Consider the following 15258-nt stretch of genomic DNA (forward strand, 5'->3'; position numbering starts at 1 on the left):
AATCTATTTTTGAGGTGTTTTTTCAAGCTCTTGTCCATTTTGGGGAGTTGTCTGATTTTTTTTCTTACTGATTTAACAGTTCTTTATATATAGTAGATCAGAGTCCTTTGTCAGATAAACATTTGCAAATATCTTCTCCTATCTTGTAGCTTCCCTCTTCACATTTATAATAATGTCTTTGATAAAAAGAAGTTGTGCCGTTCAGTTTATCATTCTTTTTCTTTATGGTTAGGGCTTTTTGTGTTATGATTAGGAAACCTTTGCCAAATCCAAGGTCATAAAAATATTCTCCTATATTACCTTTTAGAAGTTTTATTGTTTCCCCTCGTACATTTACATCAAAATCCACCTGGAATTAATTTTTATGTACAGTTTTAAGAGGGATCAAGGTTGTCTTCCAACAGGTAGATATAGATTTGACCTAACAACAGTTTTTGAAAGTAGCATCTATGTTACAAATGAAGTGACAACATAGATGTGAGCCTGTTTCTGAACTTCCTTCTGTTTCATTGGCCTATTGGTCTATTATTGAACAAACACAATACTTTCTTAATTACTGTAACTTTGAAATGCATCGAAATATATCTTGATACCTGTAGCACAAATCTTCCAATTTTGTTCTTTTTCATGATAGCTTTGACTGATTTTAGCTCTTTTCCACTAATTTTTAGAAATAACTTGTCAATTTTCAAACACACCCACACACAAACACACATCTACTGGAATTTTTATTGGGATCACATTGAATCTTTAGATTACTTCGAGTACAACTGGTATTTTCACAATGTTGAGTCCATAATTAGCAACCATCACCATTGTATATCCTTCCATTATTTTCTTACTAATGTTTTGTAATTTTCTGTGCAGAAGTCTTACCTATTTTTAGTTATAATTATTCATATATATTTAATGTTTTTGTAATCATTTTTAATGTTTTATTTCTAATTATTTGTTACTAGTATATAGAAATGCAATTTTTTTTTTTTGCATATTGATCTTGTATCCACAAACCTTACTCAATTCACTCATTAATTCTAACATTCATCTGAAGCTATTAGGATTACTTATTCATTTTGGGTGCTCTCAAAATACACATAGTTTTGTCTAGGTATAATTTTTAGAAATGATTTTTGCTTTAAATTTCCTTGATTTATAGTTTTAAATATTCCTCCCATATATTAGTGGTTTGTACACTCCATAATTACAGATGCTTATATGAAAGTTTATATGGCATCTTAAATGGAAACTTTATATCACACACATATATATATAAAGTTTATGCTTATATATGTATAGATGTATGTATATATATAAGCAAATGTATTTATGTTATATACATACATATATACACATGTTATCTACATACAAACATGCTTATATATACATATATAAGCATAAATATATGCTTTTTATATATGTATATAAAATAAAATCTGTACAACTCGTGTGGAAATTCTGGTGGATTCCCAGAGGACTCCCAGGTGGATCCATTTAGCATTTTTTCACCCGTTTCTTCTCACTGAGCAGTATTATCTCTGTCCTTGATAACTGTCTGAAGTTTTGGCAGTCCCCTTTCTCATTTAATATTGCTACTGCCTATTTTTCTAGTATATTGCATCCTTGCCAATAGCGATTTCATCAGTCTTGTTTGGGGTATTCCTAGTGAGATATGCTAGACTTAAGTCAATGGCAACACAAACTTTTTCTTTTTAAAAATAAATTACTTGTTTATAAAAATTAAGTAAAATCAATTTATAGTACATAATAAAATGAATATTTTACAAAAAGTTTGCCAGGTCTTAGTGAGTCCTGCATTTAAACTCACTAAATATTTGCTGCCTTATGTCTAAATTGGGGTATTAATAATCTGTATCTCACAGTATTATGAGAATTAAATGAACAAATTGCTCAATATTGTGAGCTCTTATGATTAGTTCTCAACGTTTTTCAAGTAATTGGTTAATTAGGAAATATTAAAATGCAGGCATTTTTCCTAGCCAGGGTAATTTTCACAATAATATAAAATTATTTCTCCATAAACACAAATATAAAAAGCTTTAATAAATTCAAGTCACTTAGTTGCCATTTGGCTTTCAAACACAATAATTTCCTAAGTGCTGCTCAGGTCACCTACATTTTTTAATGCCCCTTACCAACGAGCACTAATTTTGCACCAGAATATTTGCTCAATAAACATTCAACAAACAAGTAACAAAGTGACATTGTCAGATTATTTCCCATGTCTTTTGGCCTTGTGATCAGTGTAGCACCCACCTACAGAGAACAGCAGGGAATAGGTTGTGCCTTAACAATTTTTGATTCAGTATTACAATACAATAAGTGGATCAATAGAGAATAAGCTCAATTATCTTACAAATTTTTTGAAATGTCGAATTAGTAGAATTAAGCTTTGAGCATTTCCCAAAATTTTCATCAGGAATAGAAGAAACATGGGCAAATATTAAATAAGTATAGACTGTGTTTATCTGCAAAATGCTTATGATTTTGCTTGGCTGAAATACGGGCTATCACAGAGAATGGAAAGTATCAAAGTCACAATGCTGGATATGAAACAGTCACCACGGGGCCTGGCACATTGTAGCTCTTCAGAAAATGAGAATTCCCGTTCTTTGCTCCCTAGGCTGTCACTGCTCTACATCAGCCAAGAGCTTGTTACAGTTGGTATAGTCCCAGCATGCTACTTCAACAATTCTGCTGCAGCACTGTCTTTCCAAAAAACTAACAGCTTCTGAACTTCCTAACTGATTTGGCACTTAGCATTTACTGCCTGGTATCGTTAAAACTCTTTCCACATGTTTCAGCCTATCTCCTCCAAACTGAATCATAAACTCCTTGAGGGAAGGTTTGTTTTCATACTTCTTTGATTTCACTGTATGCTGGGTGACCAATTGCTTAAGACCCACACACTCATATCACATCTCTCATGCAAGGAAACCTGTAGGAGCCATCTGCTATTATAATGTTCAAAACTCAAAGTGATATCGTGAATTAAGGTCATTAAGAGAACATGCTAATTGTTCTCACTCATAAGTGGATGTTGAACAATGAGAACATATGGACCCAGGGAAGGGAACATCACACACCGGGGTCTGTCAGTGGGTGGGGGGCTAGGGGAGGGAGAGCAGAGAGTGGGGTTTAGAATAGGGATAGCATTAAGAGAGATATCTAATGTAGATGATGGGGTGTGGATGCAGCAAACCACCATGCCACGTGTGTACCTATGTAACAAACCTGCACATTCTGCACATGTAGCCCAGAACTTAAAGTATAATAATAATAAGGAGCATTTCCTAATTCATTTTATGGAGGTAGTATAATTTTGATACTGAAATTATACAAGGTCCTGATAGAAAAGGAAAATGCAGGCCAAGATCTCTTACAAATATGAATACAAAATTTTAAACATATTAACAAACTGAATCCAGATCTATGATTTTTAGAAAGTAATGCATCCTAATCAAGTTATGTTTATCCCAGGAAAGTTAAGTCTGATTTAGTTATAGAAAGTCACATAATTAATTTACCATAACAGAAAATAAACAAAAGATTAGAAATATATGATAATTGTCTATTTGTTATATGAAATAATAATGGTGCCAACCCCATAGATTTGCTTAAAAAATTGTGGTATTGTGTTAGAACACTTAGAACAGAGAATGGAGCATAAAACAACTAATAAATGTTTACCTTTTATTATATATTGATGTTGGCATATAATAGGCATTCAGTAAGTATTTGGTTATACATTTGATATGGTTTGGCCATGTCCCCATCCAAATCTCAACTTGAATTGCAGTTCCTATAATCTCCACATGTTGTGCAGAGGGACCCGGTAGGAGGTAATTGAATCATGGGGGCTGCTTTTTCCTGTGTTGTTCTCCTGGTAGTGAGTAAGTCTCACGAGATCTGATGGTTTTATAAAGGGCAGTTCCCCTGCACACGCTCTCTTGCCTGCCATCATGTAAAATGTGCTTGTGTTCCTCCATTGCCATCCACCCTGTTTGTGAGGCCTCCCAGCCATGTGGAACTGTGGGTCCGTTAAACCTCTTTTTCTTTATAAATTACTCAGTCTTGGGTATGTCTTTATTAGCATTGTAAGAACAAACTAATACAACATTTGAATACATAAATGGTTGAATCAGGCCTGTTATCTTCCTTCCTTCCTATTGTGCCTCTATCTAGCTTGTTCTTTTCTTCCTGCTTAAAAAAATTACCTGCAGTAATTCATGTTATCCAAATTTGTAAAAAAATTATGTTAAATGCTATATAGTGAGAAGTCGTTCTTTGCTGTTGACTCTTATTAAAATTTCTTTATGCATTAAGAAGTATCATTCATACGTTGGCTCTCCTTAGCCTGCTTTCTACTGTTAGGGTTTTCTCTACTCCTCTTAAGTTTGTTCCTCTCTGTCTTTGTCACTCACTCTTTTTCTTTCTTTTGCCTGCCTGCCTGCTTTCCATCCTTGGTCTCCCTCTTCCCTCCCTCTTTTTCTCTTTTTTCCTCTCTCCTTTTTCTTCCTTCCCTTCAGTTCCTTTTGTTTTCCTTCTTTTTATCCTTTGTGACTCATTATATTCTTTGCAATATCTATTCCCTTTTTCCTTCAATTTTATCTTTGTGCATAAGATGGCTTTGCTTTTTTGCTTTACATCTTTGCTTTGCTATTTTAGCTTATTTTTAACCTATCTTTTCGAAGATACTTCATTTTTGTTTGTGATCTTCTTTAATAACAGCAATAGCTTTATGAATATATTTAGAATTATTGTATTTTGTTAGCATGATCTCTGCAAATATGAATGGTCTGTGTGATTCTTTGTGAGTTGAGCCTTCTTTACTTCTCTACCAAACTTGCTCACTTGGCACTTTTACTTGTAACAAAAGAGTTTGATAACTTCTGCACTTTATATCATGAACCTCACACTTAGGAAGTGTATTTTTGCTGATGCTTTCTGAGATTTGACATGCTAGACCCTCTTGTCACTTCTTCCCATCTCTTCTCACATTTGGCATCTACCAGTCTCAGTTTTTGCAGCCTTTATGAATACTTATGAATTAATTATAGCTGTCTCTTATTTAACTGAATATGGAATTTGCTGGCTTTAAAAAATATTCTCAATGCTTTAAAAAACGTGATTTCCTTGAAGAGAAGTATAAAATGCAGACTATTTTGTTATGTTCATATAAGAAATATTTGTTCCTTGTTTTTGATTGTCATCAAATTATCTAGAGAGCATATTGAGCAAGTTTCCTAACTTCTTAATGTTTTGAGATTTCCCAAGTAAGTGTATTTGGGGCTTTAATTCCAGGAGTGGGGATAGATGTTTGCTGAACCAATGACCCTCTTGCACTGAGTCTCTTATAAAAGAGTTGCCTAGAGAGAGAAGTGTGAAGACTATGAAAATACAATTCACATCTAAAGGAAATTTGTTTTGTTATTGGGAGAAGTACTGCTGGATCTTGCTAATACACTTGCTTTATAGAGAGCAGCGTTTATTCGTAGGCATATAATATTACATCAGAGATAGAACCACAGGTGCCTCTTGTCTAATACATCACTTGAAAGATGAAGAAACTGAGTGAAGAGTTTGAAATGGACTTGATCCCTAGATTCAAGGCCACAATGTGGACCAGAAAGAGGTCATATGTAAAAGTAAGTTGGAGGATCTAGGGAAAGTCATGCTCTAAGCCACTGTCCAGAGTACATATCCTAGTGGGCAGGGCAACTGTGTATTATAAATTTGCCTACATAGCCACCTCTTAACTCATCTTATCTTTGCAGGTTAAATCAGTAAGCTGGAGGAGGTAATGATTCTATATAGGAGCCCCACATGTTAATCTTGCCCCATTCTTCTCAAATGCATGCTCTAGTGTGTTAATCTCTCAAGTCTCTTATATGAAACCACAGAGACAACAACAGTTTTGCATCTAGACTATCTAATTAGCGCTTTTAGAATCTTCCAATGTTAACCAATTTATCTCTATCGTATTTCAGGCAGAGCAAACAGGCAGTGACAGGCAGGCACAATTCCTCTTCTTGCTATGAAAGATGTTCTCTTACCACCAATCAGCATGGTGCAGATGGAGAAGATCTTTTCTGCATCTGTATTAGCAGAAACGTTCCCAAAACCTACGCTGGTGAGGCTGCTCAGCGTGAAGTACAGAGCGGCAATATAGGCACTTCGGATCGATGGGCCCCCCAAGGTATTGTTTCCATAGTATGGAGATTCCAGTCTCTTTCCCAACTCATGAAGCCAGCCTGCAATGGAGGAAATAATGCAAGTTAGAGAACAAAAAGTAAAGTCTCAGTATTAGCACATAAGAGTAATAATAAATGAACATTTGGGGAGGTAATAATTTGCTCGGGGGAAGAAGGTAAAATGGAAATTAAAGGCAAGCTATTAGATTTCATTCTATAAAAGTGAAAATATAATTTTACTCATGCTGTTCTCTATAATACACACAGCATATAAATATGAATTCCTGACTGGATTGATGGTCAAAGCTAAACAAGTTACTCTAATGCAAGAAACAAACTGCAAGGATGGCTACTCTCAGAAACAGTGTTGTTTATTTCACTTGTCCTGTTAAGCTCATCTCATTTGGAATTATAGGAAACAAAAAGATTGAGTAAATATTTCAAAGCACAACGTGATGATAAATTACAACAGCCCTGAGTCTAGACGTCAGAGGTGAGAAGTCTAGGTGAGATGGACTTTATTTCCATTATGTAAAACTCTTCCCCTTTGTATTCACTTGGGGCTGTATCCAGTTGTCTTACAAATCTCAGTTCATGTTACTTTACTCAGGTAGCTTGTTCTGCAGCCCCATTCTGAAATTAGGGTTGGAAGGGGGAAAACTTGTACAAGTAATGAATACTTGCAATCTATTAGAACTGAACGCCCATCTACACACTCTTTTATGATACTATGTATATATGTGTGCAAATTTATCAAATGCTTTATAAATATATAGCTAATTATATATTATACTGTCAGAAAGCTGTAAACAACTTATATTAACAAACATGAGAAGATAGCAGGTATCATCTTAATACTATTATCTAGAATTTAAACACAACACAAAAAATACTTTGAATTTTTTTTTTTTTTTTTTTTTTTTTTTTTTTTTTTTTTTGAGATGGAGTTTCGCTCTTGTTACCCAGGCTGGAGTGCAATGGCGCGATCTCGGCTCATCGCAACCTTCGCCTCCTGGGTTCAGGCAATTCTCCTGCCTCAGCCTCCTGAGTAGCTGGGATTACAGGCACGCGCCACCATGCCCAGCTAATTTTTTGTATTAGTAGAGACAGGGTTTCACCATGTTGACCAGGATGGTCTCGATCTCTTGACCTCGTGATCCACCCGCCTCAGCCTCCCAAAGTGCTGGGATTACAGGCTTGAGCCACTGCGTCCGGCCCTGAAATTTTTTATTGAAAATGTTTGTCCTTTAAGATTTTATATGTGTCCCTCAAGATTTTATATTTTATGATTCTCTCCTTCTCTCTGTGTATGTGTTGCAACAAACAATATCAATGCAGCTCAACTCATAATGTTCATAAGGCTTTTTGTAATGGATACTACTAGTTTCTAATAAACATTTCATTGAATGGCTGCTCAAGAGGTGAAAACGCATTGCACTCTTAAACAGTAATAATATTATCACTATCAACTAAGCTTATAGATTATAAAACGGTGCTAGGTAATTAAAATGCACATTTGAAGCAGATGAGAATTCCTTGAGACCAAGGAGAAGTGCTTAGGGGCAAGAACTGTGCCTTATACTTTCTGCGTTTCTACAGAGTGTTTTTCAACCTTTAGCTTGCATCAGAAACACCTAGAAGTCTTGCTAAAGAGAGCTCACACGGTCCAAACCGATAATTTATTTCGTTGTTTTGGTCCTGTATGCTCTGAACAAAATCATTTCGCATATCATTTACTTTTCTTAAAATAGGATAAAGGTTTGTGTTGGAATGCACAGATGATATGCTTCCTCAATGTTTGTTCATTTACACATGTGTGAGATGATGTGTCTCTGAAGTGGTTCAGGGAGCAACACACAGACAACAGATCTAATTTTGTTGATATCTCTTTTCTGTCTAGTCAACTGTTTTGTCTATTTTGAGAAACATCTCATTCTTTAAAAGGGTTGCCCTAAACTGTGTTACAGCTAATGAAGCAGAGGCAATAATGATGATGAAAAAAACTGGTAACACGGAAAGTAGGTAACACCCACAAATTCGGGAATTGGCTATGTGGGCCAAATAAAACTTTTTCACAGAACAGCTCTTCTGAAATGAGAGCACATGTTCCACTGTAACAAGACAACATGTCACTGTACTGTTACAGAAGAAGCAATTTAACCAATTTGGAATCCAATCATTTTTTATGCTGGAGAAACTCATGTGTCTAAAAGAAAGAATGTCCTAGAACAGTCTGTTTCTACTCAAATTTCTTTTTCCTAAAGAACATATCAAAGAAAAAAGAATATACAACATAAAGTAGAATCTAAATATACTTAATACATTGACTTATGATAAAAACAAAAGATATCATAAAATCTCAGTAAAATACATTTCATGAATAAAATAGATTTATGAAATAAATAATCAGTTTCAAAGACAATGGCCCTTAAGAATCATTCCTAGAAGAGTTTATCATTAGCATAATTCAATGGTGTATTTTTCATTGCATACTAACCATAGACCCAGTATTTTGCTTAATTACATACTTTTAACTCTAAATAGGAGTTCATTATTTTACTCTTTAGATTTCCTACAACAATATACTTTGGTTTACTATTTATATGTGTTCATTCACAATGTGTACAGGTATGATCTGTTTTATACAACAGATGTATTCCTAAAAAGTCTGATTTATGTTAGCATTTGGTGAATTAATAGATATTTTAGGTTTAATATAAGGAATGTGAGCATGTTATTTAAGAAAAACCTATGGAGAATCTCTGTGGTTATGTAAAATACTTCCATAATATGAAAAAACACCTGGTAAAAGATAAGCTTGTGAAATCAGATTCAGATGTTTGCTCAACGATGTGTGTGGAGAGAAAAGGGGAGAAATAATTAGCAAGTACTTAATCACACCTATAATTCAAAATGGTGTTTTACTTAATTTGGTATGAATGAGCCATGTTGTAAAAGAAGTTAGCTAGCAGCACATGAGGGTTTCCTTGTCAGCAGGTTAGCACACCGTTAACATTTTCCTAAGTGCTACTCGTGCTCTAGATACTCTGCTAAAATGGTACATCCCATCTCATTTATGTGTACTAACCCTATGGAATAGATACAATTACAGTCCATATTTCGATTCATTATTTCATTAATAATCACAAAGACTTAGGAATTGTTATCTCTAAAGAGGTGAAAAATAAGGCTCAGAGACATTCAATAACTTGTTCAAAGTGGCATGATCAGAATTTTAACGCAGAGGTAATCATTTTGTTGTATTTTTTTCCTCCAGTGGTCTTTTGGGCATATTTTGATTTTTTTTTCAGTTTTATTGGGATATAATTAATAAATACAAATTTTATATATTTATAGTGTATTACATATTTTGATATATGTTATGAAATGATTACCAACATCAAGCCCAGTAACATATCCATCAACTCACATTGTTATCTTTTTGTGTGTGTGCAGAGAACATTTAAGATTTACTCTTAGCAGTTTTCAAGCTTCAAATACATTATTAGCTATACAAGAGTTCATTTGTATAGTTATCTCTTGATGCTGTACAAAAGATCATTTCAAATTATGATTTTAAATTCTGCTGTGTTGAGATCATTATTAAATAAGTGCGTACTTCCCACTTTAGTGGAAAAATGTGTCCCAAAAGCACATCATACCAGAGAAAATAGAATTATCCAAATGCAATCTACAATATAAACATAGCATACCTTGGTAGAATCTGAATATTATTTTAACAGTAATTAAGAAGTGTCAAATGCAAATTTCAAGCATATAAAATAACATTTGTTTCCCCTCTCTCCACAATTCTGAAGATCCACTTAATCATCCTTGTGGACTTCATTAGGGTAGGAGGTGGAAAAGCATTGATTTTTGTGATGCAAAAGGTAGCAAGCAGTTTGATGGGAGAGTCAGAGCACTGGAAGAAAATGATTATGATGGGGGACAACATGAGAGCTTCTCTGCCCTCTTCAGCCTCCTAAGCAAGAGCCTGAAGCATGGGAATACTCAGCTGCAGAAGTGACTGAGAGATGTCAGGTTAAGTTTCAGAAGTCTGTGTGTGTGTGCGTGTCTTTATGTCTGTGAAAGGGAGATGGAGGTGGGGGGTTATTGGTGAAGTATTACTGCTACAAATACTGAGTAAAACGAAATATCAGAGAAAAGCTTGAGATTTCATCTCTATTGCTCCATTGGGATCCTACTCTTGGTCTTGTTACTAATTGAGTAGCTCTGTGAGCCTTCATAGAATTCCATTTTTTAAACTAAAACATGAAGTGATTGGATTGAGTAACCTCTAGGTTTGCTTTCACAGCTAGGATTTTGTGAAATAATATTCTGTAATTTACAGAATTAAATAATCTGTAATTTACAGAATATTATGTGAAATAATATTCTGTAATTTACAGCTTCTTCACAAATGATTGACCTTTTTTTTTAAAAGCAAAATTCTGTGTTATAAAATATGACTTTTGAATTTATCTTTCATTTGTTTTAATTATTTGAGGGAAGATCTATCAGCAAATATTGATGAGGTAAAGATGGAAGATTTTCACATTCTCATGTATCATTTGTGCTCTTTTTCCATTGCTGAACAACGTTCCAGAGCAAGCAATATTATATATTGTTAGTACTGTCAAGAAAAAAATGTGCCACCTGTGCTAAACCAGTCCAGAGGTTGCCAGTTCATTGTAGTCTCATAAAAGTTGAAAAGTTTGTATGATAGGAACATTTTGAACATTGATTACTAAAGTATAGCATTTCACTTAAGCAATAATTAATTGAAAGACTGTACAGCATTGTAAACTGCTAAAATAGGTCACTATCACATGTACAAAAAAACAAAAAACAAAAACCAAAATACAAGCAAACGAAAAAACCCTAAACAATCTGAAGCCATAGTTGAGCAGTTACTATAGAGCTCTATGGTTAATTCTAAGAAGGAAAAGAACAGGCCATCTGTTTCCAGCTAACTGGGGCGCTTCCAAATGCCTCTTAAGTCTCAGCTAACAATAGAAAAAAGTGTAACAAAGATTAGGCTCATGGTTAAGTTGGCAGAACATAAGCTATGGACCACTGCATTTAACCTTCTTACATAAAATACTTATAATTCAAAATGCTTTCAGATCTGTGCCTCAACATGGGCATTTATTTCATGGATAGTTACTCTAGAGTTTCTCATGGCTTAAACAGAAACTCTAGAGTTTCTGTCTTTGTGGGACACACATTTGTGCCTGAGCTCAGAGTATCATTTATAAACAAACCTTTTTAGTCGGTGAGAAAATCTTAATTGAAAGTACTCATCACTTGCATTAATCACAACAAAAACATGTTTTAGGAAGACAATTTGGGATAAAAGTAATTAAGTCCAGCCAAATTATTTTATTATTGATATGCTAAAGTTTACATTAATTATCTGCCCCAAATTTCCTTCTTGTCTTCTCTTTTCTCTCAAAGTTTCAGGCTGCTGAAAAGCTAGAGAGGAAAAATGAAGTGACAGGTCTCATCTCAAATTTGTACATCATTTCTCAACTGTTTTTGGTAGTTTCCTGGCAGCCATTTAACTTAAAATGATAGGGTTTTGCCATCTATTGAAAAGGAATCTCAAGTTTCCCTGGTTCGCAAAACTTCAAAAGAAAATTCTAATTACATTTTTTTCCAAAAATATTGGAGGGGGATGCATTTTCTAATATCTCAATCATAAAAGTAACTGTAAAATAAATTAGACCACAAAATATGTTTGAATATTGTATACAAATAACCTGTTAAAAAGTTCACTGGATTTTGTTTACCTTTGCTTGGTATTGAAACTGTTCTACTGAGAGCAAACAAATCCCAAAACTAGCGGAAGTTAAGAAATAACAAAAATCAGAGTTGAACAGAAGGAGATAGAAATAATGAGGAGATTCATTCAAAAGATCAATGAATCCAGGAGCTGGTTTTTGGAAAAACTAAAATAGACCACTAGCTAGACTAATGAAGAAGATTCAAATAGACACAATCAGAAATGATAAGGGTGATATTACCACTGGCCCCACGGAAAAACAACCATAAGATAATATTATAAACACCTCTATGCACATAAACTAGAAAATTTAGAAGAAATGGATAAATTTCTGGACATATACACCCTCCCAAGATTGAAACAGAAAGAAATTAAATCTCTGAACAGGTTAATAACTAATTCTGAAATTGAGGCAGTAATAAATAGCCTACCAACTAAAACAAAAACAAAAAACAACAATCAAGGACCACACATATTTCTAGCTGAAGTCTACCAGTTGTGCAAAGAAGAGCTGGTACCATTACTACTGAAAGTATTCCCAAAAATTGAAAAGAAGGGACTACTTTCTAACTCATTCTATGAGGCCAGCATTATCCTGATTCCAAAACCTGGCAGAGGTACAAAAAAGAAAGGAAACTTCAGGCCAATACCCTTGATGATTATCAGTGCAAAAACCCTCAACAAAATACTAGCAAACTGAATCCAGCAGCACATCAAAAAGCTTATCCACCACAATCAAGTCGTCTTCATGCCAGAGATGCAAGGTTGGTTCAATGTACACAAATCAGTAAATGTGATGCATTACATAAACATAAGACAAAAACCAGGCCATTAATAGATACAGAAAAGGCTTTTGATGAATTTCATCATCCCTTCATGTTAAAAACTCAATAAACTAGGTATTGAAGGAACATACCTCAAAATAATAAGAGCCACATATGACAAACCCACAGCCAACATCATGCTTAATGGCTAAAAGCTGGAAGCATTCCCCTTGAAAACTGGCAAAAGACAAGGATGCTCTCTCTCACCAATCCTATTCAACATATTATTGGAAGTTCTGGTCAGGGCTATCAGACAAGAGAAAGAAAGAAAGCATATTCAAATAGAAAGGAAGTCAAACTGTCTCTGTTTGCATATGACATAAATCTATATCCAGAAAATCCCATTGTCTCAGCCCAAAAGCTGCTTAAGCTGATATACAACTTCAGCAAAGTCTCAGGATACAAAATAAATGTGCAAAAATCACTAGCATTTCTATTCATCAACAATGGTCAACCTGAGAACCAAATTGCAAACTAACTCCCATTCACAATAAAATACCTAGGAATACAGCTAACTAGAGAGATGAGAGATCTCTACAAGAAGAACTACAAAACACTGCTCAAGAAAATCAAATAACACAAACAAATGGAAAAGCATTCTATGCTCAGGCATAAAAAGAATGAATACTATTAAAATGGCCATACTGCCCAAAGCAATTTATAGATTCAATGCTACTCCTATTAAACTACCAATGACATTCTTCACAGAACTAAAAGAAAACTATTTTTAAATTAATGTGTAACCAAAAAAGGGCCTGAATAGCCAAGACAATCCAAAGGAAAAAAAAAAAAACCCAAAGCTGGAGGTATCATGCTACCCAACTTCAAAGTATGTTTCAAGGCTGCAGTAACCAATAGAGCATGGTACTGGTACAAGAACAGGCACATAGAGTAATGGAACAGAATAGAGAATCCAGAAATAAGATCACACACCTACAACTATCTGATGTTTGACAAACTTGACAAAAACAAGTAATGAGGAAATGATTCCCTATTTAACAAATGGTGCTGGGATAACAGACTAGCCATATGCAGAAGATTGAAATTGGACCACTTCCCTACACCATATACAAAAATTAAGTCTAGATAGATTAAACAGAAATACCATTCGACCCATTAATCCCATTACTGGGTATGTACCCAGAGGAATATAAATCATTCTATTATAAAGACACATGCATGCATATGTTCATTGCAGCACTATTCTGGGTATGTACCCAGAGGAATATAAATCATTCTATTATAAAGACACATGCATGCATATGTTCATTGCAGCACTATTCACAATAGCGAAGACATGAAATCAACCTAAATGGCCATTAATGACAGACTGGATAAAGAAAATGTGATAGATATACACCATGGAATACTATGCAGCCATAAAAAAAACAAGATGAAGTCTTTTGTGGGAACATGGATGGAGCTGGAGGGTACTACCCTTAGCAAATTAACGCGGGAACAGAAAACCAAATACTGTGTGTTCTCACTTATAAGTGGGAGCTAAATGATGAGAACACATGGACACAGGGAGGAGAACAACACACACTGGAGCCTTTCAGAGGGCAGAAGGTGGGAAGAGGTAGATAATCAGGAAAATCAATTAATGGATACTAGGCTTAATGTCTACGTGATGAAATAATCTGTACAAAAACTCACATGAAACAAGTTTACCTATGTAACAAACCTGTGTTTGTACTTCTAAACTTAAAAGTTAAGAAACTGTTCTAAAAGAGTTTTATTCGTGTTTCTAGGAAATGTCCAAGTCTCAAAAGGAAACACCAATTTTGAGGTGTCAAGTTTTGTTAGAAGAGTGAATTCTGACTCATGTGCATTTAAAAACGTAAAAGTAACTTTGTTTCATGGCTTGATAGGTGTGAAAAACAATAGGTAGTGGGAGTTTGCATGAACATTCCAAAATAAGTTTTCAGCCAGTGTGTGGTGAAGCGATTGGCTTTGAAGTAAACACAGGGCAATGACATTGTCTTGGAGAGACCTATAGCGGGGGCACAGTCATTTTGAAAAATAAGAAGTAGAAAGAATGCAGAGAGACAACACACAAGAGAACAAGAAATACAGCGAAATGCGGAAGAGAAATGTGAGTACAGAGAAATGTGTCAGACCTAGGTAATGCAGTAAACCTTGATAACTCAGAAGGCAAGCAATGCAGCATAGGAATATTGCATAAGCAATCTTGTCTTGGAATTATGTTGCCTGACTTTTTTATGTCTTAGTTCTGTCTCTTAGTGGTCATGTAATGTAAGTTTACTTACTCTTCTTCTCTCAGTGTTCTCACTAAAATGGAGAATATGATAGTGACTCACTTCATAGACTGTTGTGAGGATAAGTGACATGATTCACATAAAGTGCTTAGCAGAATGCAGTATTACATGTAGCAAGCACTCAATATAATACTTTTATTATCACTGCTGCTGTTGTT

The 15258-nt window shown here is 34.6% G+C and overlaps 1 protein-coding gene across 1 annotated transcript in view; it reads right to left on the reverse strand.

Moving 5' to 3' along the window:
* The window catches only part of KCNH8 (potassium voltage-gated channel subfamily H member 8), a 341633-nt gene that overhangs the window by 72679 nt on the left and 253696 nt on the right, over nt 1–15258 (reverse strand). The window contains exon 8 of the mRNA XM_012466726.2: nt 6075–6272. Coding sequence (XP_012322149.1) covers nt 6075–6272 — 198 coding nt within the window. The remainder of the gene's footprint in view (nt 1–6074; nt 6273–15258) is intronic.

The sequence above is a fragment of the Aotus nancymaae genome, unplaced genomic scaffold, assembly GCF_030222135.1.
Source record: "Aotus nancymaae isolate 86718 unplaced genomic scaffold, 86718_ANA_hifiasm-v0.15.2.pri h1tg000019l, whole genome shotgun sequence".
In the NCBI taxonomy this organism is placed as follows: domain Eukaryota; kingdom Metazoa; phylum Chordata; class Mammalia; order Primates; family Aotidae; genus Aotus; species Aotus nancymaae.